The following is an 11492-nucleotide window of genomic DNA, read 5'->3' as shown; positions in this document are numbered from 1 at the left end:
TTTCCGCTTACATTGTCAGTTAGATACAGTGTTCTTTACGTTCTCTTCCAAATTGTTAATACCCTTGTATACTCTTAAAGAACACAGTCAGGTTAGTTATTTCTAAAATTTATATATATATATTGTCCCCCTCTTACTAACATCAGATTATTCAAACTGAAAGTATTTCTGCAATCTAAGTTTACAGTGCACCATGTGTGATCCTTTTCCACTTAATTCAATCTGGATAATTAACTAATCAAGCACATCTTGGAACTTAAGTGAAAATGTTGATTTCCAATGCACCAGTCACAGCACTACCAGGTTTGGATTGTAAAAAGTGTAAGTTTAAATCCAATTCAGAATGCCCACTTAAAAAAATAAAGCCCAGTTATTTGATAGAGAGATTCTAATTATTACCTCAACACCTAGACAACGCAGGAATGATGGTGTATGTTAATTAAATGGATCTAAAATGTTTACCTCTGCCGTGAGTTACCATGGTTTCATGGATTTAGAAGGGAAAAGTGATGTATTTGATGTTCTGCATTTGAAACTGTTTCCTGGATGGATCTTTTGAAAAGTGAATTACCAACAAAAGTACTGCAGATACGCAATGTGTACATTTTGGTTTCTTCTTGTTCTTTGACATGAATTCACCGCATGCAAGGAAGTAAACCACTTTGGCAATGAAACCTCTTTTACATTCTCAGTTTGAAACTTCTGATAAAGAGGATAGGAATTGGCATTCAGGATAATTTACTTCTCCACCCAGACATTGTTTTATTTTGATTAACACAGCCCGAAGTAGGGCTGAGCAAGGGTAGAAGGAAGTACAGAAAGAGATAGCATATGGTTGGTATCCAACAGGTACAAATAGCAACTCTGCCCTGAATCCAAACTAGAGTAAATTATTATACAATTATTACAGTAGTTCCTGAAGGCCACAGTCACGACTGTGGGGAAGGGATGGTCTTCTACAGAATGGGGAAGAGGATGGTCCCTCCCCATTACAGCCAATCAGGAGCCTAAAGAAAGGTGAAGAGAAATAGATCAACATGATTTTAGCTGGTTTTAACTCACCAAGGGACAAATAAAGGAATGAAGGTAACACCTTTATGCAAATGTATATTTATCTTGTGCTGGGGTAACAGGTGCATATGAACAGAACTTCAACAACTTTCGACATACAGAATATTAAAAAACATGAAAGCTGGAAGGTCTCCCAAACCCACTAGATATTTCTCCCAAATTTTAATACCTACAGGATATGACAGACATGCCAAACATATACATGAGGGATATCCCCAAGACATTAAAGACGTGCAAATTATTGGTTAACAAGGAAGAGACCCCATAGATCTATATCACCTGAAAAGGGAGATGTTAAAAGGCAATGCACATTTTATCTTGGATCAATACAAAACATTTGTAGGCCTACTTGACAGAGATGTCCTTTTGCTATTGTAAGGCTTCAACTTGTGTCTTGATGCTGAAAAGGCTTGATTGACCACTAATGGACATAGTTCCTTTGAAAGTTAAATGATAAACATGAATCTGTCACCAAAAATTTCCAGTTTAAGAGTTTTGCCATAAGACACAACAGGTGTGTCTACATATGTCCATTTTGTATAAGCCCTACACATGCCTGTACCTACAGCATCAGTGTGAGACTTAGGTTTCCAGGCAAGTAGCTAGAAGGATTAGTGCTATCTGCTGAAAATTGGTTTGTGGCACAACCACAAACATATAGCCACAAAGTTGTTTTTTCTGTTGTAACCCCAAATAAGCCTTTACACAAGTTAGTAGAAATTACATTGCTCTGGCAATCAGCATGGTATATAATTTTTACTATGATCACTATTACAAGTCATTCCACTTTTTATAACTGTCTTTACATGTCCTCTTGTTATATGGCCTAATCCAAAAAGCTACAGCTGATCTCAAGTGGTGAATAAGGAGGGATAGTAATTGAATTATAAATACAAAAAGTATACACTACTAAGTTTAGGCATAAAAGTATATTTGGTTCAAAATTCAACCAAGAATTTTTTTAAATAGTTGGTTTAATGAGAGATGTGTTCTCTGGAAGTTTTAATGCCTCTAAACAAGGCATAATTACCCATTCTAAAAATATTTATCGACAGATCCAGCAGAGTTAGTTAGTAGAGGGAATAAACTTACACAACTATTCCCGGAGCTTTTTCAGCTGTGACACTTCAGATTCCAAAAGGACCTGCCTCATGCATAAAAAAAATCCCTATGTTTGTCGTATCCAAATCACAGGAAGAGTAATTTTAAAGCATGCGATGGAGTATTAAACAGGATTTTTTTAAAATTCATAGCTGAACATTAACAGAATTTCAATAGAGCACTGTATTGAAGTCTGATAAGCGTTCAGTCAAATATATTAGACCAGAGCTTGAATAAAATAAGTGAGATAAATTCTATCTATACACACCTAACATTTGAGAATTTAGAATGTTCTCATGGGACTGGACTTAATCATTTTCACTTCACTGGTTAAGCCCATGACACTCATTTTCTAATATGTGAGTTAATGCAGGGTTTCTAAAGGATGCAAAACCGACAATGCTACAAATGGAAAGATTTTACTCCAGAAACAGGCACAGCACATGCCCTGGCAGCGCAAGTGCACAACATATTGCCAGTGTGCCTCCATCCCATTTATAGCAATCATTTCTAGTGGTGACAGTACGTCAGACTCCAAGGCGATTTAGTCACTAACCGCAAACAAGTGTCCCCATTTGTTTCAGTTATGTGGGCCACATTCGTACTAGTGAGCTAGAGCTGTATGCCTCTACATCCTGTTTCTCATCACTACTCCAAGAGTAATTTACCTAAGGCTTAAAGTAATTTTGTGAGAAGGTTGCTTTAACTAAACAAACACCTTTCTAATTATCACTCACTTCTCTAGAAAATTTTAAATAAAAGTTTATTAGAGAAATTACTTTGAACAAAAAAGGCAACAATATTTGTTTTGTCATTTAGAAAAGTAACATTGTTTTCTTCATGCCCTATTAGGTGAATTGAAGAAATGCTACAGAAAGATATTTATTTTCACTGCCTTTCTGCGATGCATTCTAGCATGGATTAACGCATGTCTGCATCACTAGAATAAATTATGAACAGTTCTTTTCCATGCTTCTCTCCAGAAAGTGCTGCATATTAACAGAAAATGTTGCACAAAAAGCCCCCACATTTCTCGTCATTCTGCAGTATTGGAACCAGTATCTAGAAAAGAAAGAGAAAGTGTACAAATAAATACAGATAACTCGTACTCAACTTTGCAATGTCTTAACAAAAAATGAACATTCTCTATGTTGGAAAATGTTTCCCTGCTGACCTCAAAATACAGTGACTTAGCATCTGTATTATAAAAGCTGAAACAGCGCCACACCTGGATAATTTTGTTTCCATATGTATCCTCCTTCATTGCCAGGAAGAAAGTGTGGCATAATTGTGTTATTTTACTTGGTTAGCAGTAATGAAAACTTTGAACACAAAAAGTCGCTGTCCCCATACAGGGTTTGCTAATAAGTCCCCATTTTTAAAAACTGAAGTAAGTTTGCTCTCAATTAGAGTAATACACTTAAACACTTGATTCTAGCCAGCTTACAAGATATGCTCTTTGAGCATGCAAGTGCTAGAAAGCCATGTAGTGTGTTCAAGAGATAGGTCATCAGATGTCAGATAGTGACAACGTACAGGCTTTTGTAGAGACTGGGCAATAGTGTATTTAACATAGATTTATAGACATAAGAGTTCTTTATAAAGCTGAATTACTTAAACACACAAGCAACAGTGTATTCTGTAAGAGAGAGGCTACAAGCTGATATTGCTATTTCTTATATTTGCAACTGTTACTTCTCTCTTATTCCTGGTGGCATGGGACAAATGAGTAGTCTAGTTATTGACACGAAGACAAGATAACAATGGATAGGAGAGTCCTTATTTTAAGAAGCTAACTATTTGCTGAAAAATACTAAAGATATCGTCAGCAACTTTATGGTACCGTGGTCTTCAAATCCGGTACTTATACTGTGATATTATAAATGGAAATTATTCAGACATGGAAAATTACATTTTCCTTTAACTGCTACAATAAATACATCTTAAGAAACAAAGAGGTGAATCAAGGTGACATGCATGCCCAACATTAAAGACAAGGTACTTGGAAGGAATAACTTATCAATCGTTGAGAATCAGTTACTCTAAAAATATCACGACAATTGAGCCAAGGCCAGAGAGCCCTAAAAGATCAGTTCCATGTGCCAAGACTTTTTTTTAGAAGATGTACTATAAAGGGTTTTCTGCTCTCACTTCTTCCTTTTAATGTATTAAGAAAGGAATCTTAAGCAACTGAAATCCATCAGCTAGAAACTATGAAAGTTATTCTTTGGTAAAGCATTTCAATAGAACATTTGGCTAAACAAGCCAGACAAGTAGAGAGTACATATGAGCTAATGACCTTCCATGGACAGCACATATGTGGCAGTCAAGACAGAGTGCACAAATTACAGGCCTTGGTCTGTAATACTAAAAAGACAACATTTCTCAAACCCTGGGATCCCTCAGTCTCCTAAGAACAGAACTAATGTTTCACCAAAGGCTTCCAACAATGCCCTTATTAGTCACTTATTGCTGCTGAACCAACTGTGACACTTTTCATCCTTTGGATTAGACCTTTGCGTCAGTGGCATTCTGATAACCAGAAGGTTAATGAGACTTGGGAGAAATTTAAGTACTTCAAAGAGCAATTTCTTCTGTAGAAGTAATTCCTATCTTGTTATTGTAATTGTTTTATATAATTTAGTAACTAATGACCATTAAGGCCTAGTCACATTTATCTTTGGTAATACTTTAGCTTGTCACAAGCATATTTATGTTTATTCGTACACCACTAAAATCCAGTCCCCAGGCAGCTTTAACTAAAATAGCTTTAAATAAGACAATGATGCAATGCAGAACACACTTGTAACTTGCTCATCTGAATTAATCATCTAATTTCTGCATGTGTGCAGGAGGGTCGTGCACTCCTGTTTTAGTCTGAGTTACGCAGGATGTAACCAGAGGTAGAAGATAGCCTGTGATTGGAGCTATTTAAGAACTCTGGCTGCACAAAGTGTATTTCATAATATCTTTCAAGTCTTCTCTGCTAACCTAATATTTATACTGCGGTTCAGTACTATACTTACTTTTTCCATCACATGCAACAATTTTCACTTTATCCACTTTCACGAGTTCAGTTACCTCTCTAAATTCAACATCGTTCAGTACAAAAGTCCACACATTATCACAGAATCTGTATGTATTCAGAGAGCCCTTTAAAAGAAAGATGTAACATAAAAAAAACTATTTTCAAAAGATCTCCAGTACAGTAACAGAAATAAAGTTATTCTTGTAGCTACAGCTAAAAAATTCTTAACATTTGAAAAATTGTCATCTTATCTGCTTCTAAAAATAGTTAAGAAGTTTACGGATATTCATTAATTTAAAGTAGGTGCTTTTATATTTATAACCAGATTGGACGTGCTGCTTTTATTAAGCTAACTGTGAGCCAGAACATGCAATCCTAAAATCTAAGAAACAAAGATTTAAGCAAATCTGAGGAAAATTGTTTGAGTGCCCCCAAGTGGTAGAAATTCTCAGGTTCATACAAGAACATTATGCAAGTAAGGAAGATCATCATAAAAAATAGCCAATCTTCTGAAACGGTTATGAGTTTTCCAAAGTACACGAAGAATGAGGTCACAGGCTTCATCAGCAAGATTTATGTAAAGAGGAGATTATGGGTCATTTATAAGCCTTTCACTTATTGATTCCTTCAAACAGGATACAAGTTCTGTGTGATAAAAACAGTCACACTATTCTCCCTTCGGCTTTCTGAATACCACAGTAGTATAAGTTAGTGGTTTCTACCAAGGGTACACATATCCCTGGGAGTACGCAGAGGTCTTCCAGGAGGTAGAACAACTCGTCTAGATATTTGCCTAGTTTTACAACAGGCTACATAAAAAGCACGAGCAAAGTCAGTGCAAACTAAAATGTCATACAGACAATGACTTGTTTCTACTGCTCTATATATTATACACTGAAATGTAAGTACAATATTTATATTCTAATTGATTTATTTTATAATTATATGGTAGAAATGAGAAAGTAAGCAATTTTTCCAATAATAATGTGCTGTGACCCTTTTGTATTTGTGTGTGTGATTTTGTAAGCAAGTAGTTTTTAAGTGAGGTGAAACTTGAGGTACGCAAGACAAATCAGACTCCTGAAAGGGGAACAGTAGACTGGAAAGGTTGAGAGCCACTGGTAAAAGTGTTAACACTGACAGGATGAACGATGGGAGGGGGGAAAAAAATCACACAAAGAAGTAGAGCTACATGACCCGAGATGGAAATTTATTATTATTTTTGTTTTCTGAATAAATGACAGGGGTTTGTTACTTTTTTGTACATTTCTATATATTTTATATCATTTACAAAGTCAAAAACACATAATTCATGTACAGCTCATCTCAGATGATTTTTACTTGAGGCTACTTGCCGATTTAGACCCAGTGTGTGAAAGATTTTTATTTTCATTCTTCATTTAAAACACATGCTATACACTTGTTAATTCAACCAGTGTTTCTGGACTTAAACGGGTTCATTTGTGATGCTGGACCTCCTCTCAAAATCAAATTCAGACTGACATTTGAGAAAGGGTTTGTTTCACTTTGAAAGTCTATTTCAGTAAACACGAACATTTCTTTGCTCCAGAGTATTCAAAACAGAAGAAGAATGAATATCAAAAACATCTCAAAGGCAGAATATGAAAATTAGGAAGTTTTATTAATTTGGCAGATGATAGAAAATTTGTACTATGAGTTTAACATGACCTAATCAAAATGATAAAGTACAGTGGTTGGATAGCTTATGAGTTTACATTAACTGTTACCCTTATTCCAAGGATGGATGTACAGGGGCTTGTTGGTAATGGAACTCTGCAGGGGGGTCCAGGTAAAGGTGGTTGTGGCTCAGTGGGGGAGAGAGAAGGGGGGGTGTCTGGGTGTGATAGAACTCAGCAGGGGAGTCTGGGTGTCGAGGGATCCAGATGTTGGGCTCAGTGGGTGGGGATCCAGGTGCTGCTGCTTGGGGCTCAATGGGGTGGGAATCCGGGTTGCTCATCTGGATGGTCCAGGTGCAGCGGGAGTGGAGCTTATCAGGGGGTTCTCAGTGCAGGGAGATGAGGCTCGGTGGGAGGGTCTGGGGGAGAAATCTGGATGTAGGTCTGACCCAGCCCCAGATGTTGTGCAGGAGAAGAGGAAGTCCCGTCCACCCCAGCCCAGCTAGGACTAGCAGCTGGGCCCAGTGCAGGGTAGCAACCACCCGCTGTGTCTTCCCCAGTCCTGCCCCCTAACCCACAGTGATTTACCTCTCTGCCGGCTGCCCTGGGCACCCAAAACATACTGCTGGGAGGGTAACATGATTGCTCTTGTGGCTTCCCTGTCAGAAAGTCATTCTGCGGGAGGGGGTGTATTCACTGAATCATGCATGGTTAATAAACTATTTTATTTCACCTCATTTCTGTACACTGTGTCCAAGGAAGTTACAGACTACCTGCCTCCCAAATATTGAGCTCAACCAGAAATGAAAATGCCCACAATAGAAACCAAAAATCTCTATTTGGCATTCATAATTCAGACCTTGCAGCTGAATGCCTTACCATTATAGGTAACATTAACTAGTTGTTCAAGCCAAATGTGCAAAACAATTAAGCTAATCAAGAAGGGGTGCAGGGAAGAGGGTGACTGAGCACTCCTCTCTGAAGTGTTTAAATGATTGCATAACATTTTAGTCACCTATCCCATTATACACTAGTGATTTAGGAAGCATGAATTATCCTCTTTAGAGCATTTTGGAATACCAGCAACTAATTTAATGTAGAGCTGGCAGGATCTTACTTTCCACTACCTTTCCTCTAAATCCCTGTCAACTTTCTGGCTGCTGTATATCTTGGACGATTCCATGGCAGAATTGTGACAACTACATGAAACTCAAACAGCCACCAGGAAGTTAGGCAACATATTATAATCACATAAATAAGCAGGAATTTAGTTCAACATGCTACAGCTAGCCATAGAATGTTGGAAGGGACCTCAGGAGGTCATCTAGTCCAACCCCCTGCTCAAAGCAGGACCCATCCCCAACTAAATCATGTGGAGTAACACAACAGTATTATTTTTAGAAATAAAGTGGACCCTTAAAAGACTTGTTTCCATCCATAGCAGACAGAGATAACAAGCCTTATAGTTCTCAGTGCGGTGTCTGAACACTGATGGAGAATACCAGTTAGATGGGGACTTTAGTATTTAGTGCACTTACCCTGAAATTGACTCTGTTCCTGACCCGTTGTGCCAATGCTGAATTTATAGCCTTGTCAAACTGAAGTAGCACTTGAAGGGCAAGCTGAGGGGTTATCTGCTGAGACTATGGTTTAAAAAAAAAAACAAAAAAAACCCCTTGACTTTATAACTGATTCAAAAATGCATGAAAATGGATTATCAACGCAAAGCTTTCATGTAACAAACCTCAAGATGTAGACTAGTTTTTCCAGTAGCTTTATTGGAAATATATATTTATGACTTTATATTTAATGAGGAAATGGAGTAAAGTGAAATTTGTTAGTTTTTGTAACTTTGTGGAGGAGACAAACTTGACCAACATGCAAAGAGAGAGTATCTTCCAGAAAACATGCAGTAATTCCCACATTTGAATTGTCTTTGCATCCATGGCCTACAGCCTCCTCTACATACACACAAGACTAGGAATTGACATCAGATTTCATCACATCAAAATTGTCAGTTCACTCTAGACCCAGAATCTCTTGATTAGTGACTCATCGAGCCAAACCTGACAGGGACAGCGCCAGCCTGCAGCACAGTCCAAAGTTACTTAGCAAAATCAATTGCAAAGACTGGAAATCTGAGATTTGATGAGACAGATGAGTCTCAGAGTCCAATAATTAAAATACAAAGAGAAGGAAAAAGAGTTTTTTGGTAGTTTTTTGGCACTCATGAGGAAGCCTAAAAAAGGCATCCCGAAATTGTTTGTCACCCCAACTAGGTTTTATCCTCTTTATGTGAAAGTTATTAACAAAGGCTTCTTTACTCATGGAAAAGGAACAAGTTTGCTATTTTAGAGGTTTTTGTTACATCAAAGATTCTGGGCAAAACCACATGTGCTAAATATTCATTATGGATGACTGGAATAGCAACATCAAATAGGTAGTTTCAGGTTATAGGTCAGACTTTCATTTACTAGGATACACAAAAGTTGGCCTCTTAATTTGCATAAGATGCTTTTCTTCAACCGAAATACTTAAGTGAGAAACTTGCTTTCATATTTCAATGAAATGCTAAATGGCAGTTTTAATTTTTACTTTTAATTTCATATGACAGTTTGATTTTTCAAGTAATCAACTACAGAGAAATGAGTAACATACCTGCATTTGAAGTGCAGTGCTTTTAGTTCTTAACACTGTCTAGCTGAGTAGTTTGGAAATTTAATTAAACTGTTAGCTCACTGCTCAATCATACTTCACATTGAGTTACTTGTCTCCCACCTGTATGAGCTCATCCAAGCTCTCCTGAAGGCTGTTCCCCAGTGTGGTGTTTCTATACAGTTGATACGCCATGGTTTATAAAGATGAGAGAAGTGTTACTGATCATCCACAGCTATGAAACAGCCAATAGGTTTCACACTTTCATTGATGGCCTAGAAAATCCAACAGGACAATTACTGAGCTGAAAAAATAATCAAAAGCAGCAACATAGGGGAAAAAAATGACCGGACAATGAATACTAAGCAGAATGCCTTTAATCTCAAATTGGATATAGCTTAATTCTTCGCTATTTAAAAAATATTATCTGTAAGTTGTCAAATTTTTCATTACACGATGGAAGAAAAAACAATTTGACTGAATAGACAAATAAGGAATTGAATGCTACTCTATACCTTTCTTTCACAATGTTTTTCAATATTATTAAGTCTTACTTTGGGTAAGTATTTAATTGTATTTCACCAGTTCCTTTATGCAGATTTTTTCCAATACCTGTTTGCTCAGATATACAATTCTCACCACCACCTTTAAATTTGCAACAGAACCGATAGGGCTGATTTCACATAACAAGAGTTTCTGAGCACCTTGCCTCATCCATGATCACCAGCCCAGCTTTGAGAAAAACTTATTAGTTACCTACAAAGGATACCAAGATGCTGCTTTTTTATTTTAAGGAATACTTTATTCGCTTACTGTTAGAATTAATGATGGGTATTTTTAAAACAGAAGACTCTACTCAAAAAACGAACAAACAATTGTCTTACAGAATCGGTGAACAGCACCAGACACCCTGAAACCTTATACCCATTACCCATGAAAAGAGTACTGGCCTGGACCAGATTCTTCAGAGGAAAATTTAGCACCCCAATACCAACTATGACAGTCAAAATTCTTCCTAACAGTAAACAGTTAGCTGTTGGGTTATGTTCTTCCCATTTTTAGCCTTATAAACAATATAAACAGCTAGTCTTTTAACAGCATTAATGTAGGTTACAGAGGTAACAAGGAGCACTTGCTACAATCTTAACATATCATGTATATTTTGTTTTTCTCAGGACACTGCACAGGACAAAAGAGAAGAGAAAATCTGGCAAAAGGGTCTAATGTCAAGGGACTGTTGCGGTGTTGGAGGCACATTCCTTCCTCTCCCCAAGGATCACTGCACTTAGGTCATCAAAATTTGGGACCAGAGGGGACTTTGAGAGGTCAGATAATACAGCCCCTGTGTTGAGGCAGGACCAAGTAAACCTAGACCATCCCGACAGGTGTTTGTCCAACCTGTTCCCCAATGATGGGGATTCCAGAACTTCCCTTGGATGCCTGTTCCAGACCATAAATACTTTTATAGCAAGAAAGAGTTCCCCTAATATTTAACATAAATCTCCCTTGCTCCAGACTGCGCCTGTTACTTCTTGTCCTACTTTCAGCCGACATGGAGAGGAAGTGAGCCCTATCCTAACGTATCCGGAGACTGTTATGAGCCCCCCTCATTCCCCACGGAGTCTTTCTCGTCCCAAGTCCAGCCAAACCCCGGTGTTAGCCTCTCCCCTGAGACCACATTTTTAAACCTCTTCACATTTTCCTTGCTCTCCCCTGGACTCTGCAGGAGCGCAGTGCCCAGCCCGGGACTCAGCCAGGACCCGGCAAAGGGCTGCTCTCGCCCAGGGGACCAGGCTCGGCATCGCAGGCCCCCCGCCGCCCGCCGAGGACTCAACAACTGGCAGCGGGGCTCTGCCCAGCCCCGTCTCACAGACCCTCCCCTTCACCTGCTGGGGGCAAATCCCTCCCAGAGCGACGGCACCTTCCGGCCTCTCCCGCTCCAACCGTCCGCGACAGCGGAAGGACCTCGCACCTCTAACCCGGAAACAGAGGAAGTGAAC

General features: G+C 38.4%; 1 protein-coding gene across 1 annotated transcript; it reads right to left on the bottom strand.

The window, feature by feature from the left end:
* Positions 1-2918: 2918 nt before the first annotated feature.
* GTF2A2 (general transcription factor IIA subunit 2) lies at positions 2919-11475 on the bottom strand. The gene is made up of 5 exons (XM_077827995.1): positions 11379-11475; positions 9616-9767; positions 8376-8480; positions 5199-5325; positions 2919-3234 (listed from the first exon to the last, which is right to left on the bottom strand). Exons 2-5 carry the CDS (start codon positions 9685-9687, stop codon positions 3209-3211), a joined length of 330 nt encoding a protein of 109 aa, XP_077684121.1. The 5' UTR covers positions 9688-9767; positions 11379-11475; the 3' UTR covers positions 2919-3208.
* Between the last annotated feature and the right edge of the window lie 17 nt (positions 11476-11492).

Source organism: Eretmochelys imbricata, chromosome 10, assembly GCF_965152235.1.
Source record: "Eretmochelys imbricata isolate rEreImb1 chromosome 10, rEreImb1.hap1, whole genome shotgun sequence".
NCBI classification, from domain to species: Eukaryota; Metazoa; Chordata; order Testudines; family Cheloniidae; genus Eretmochelys; species Eretmochelys imbricata.
The sequence above is the reverse complement of the archived record's forward strand: the minus strand, read 5'-3'. Positions and strand labels throughout refer to the sequence as shown.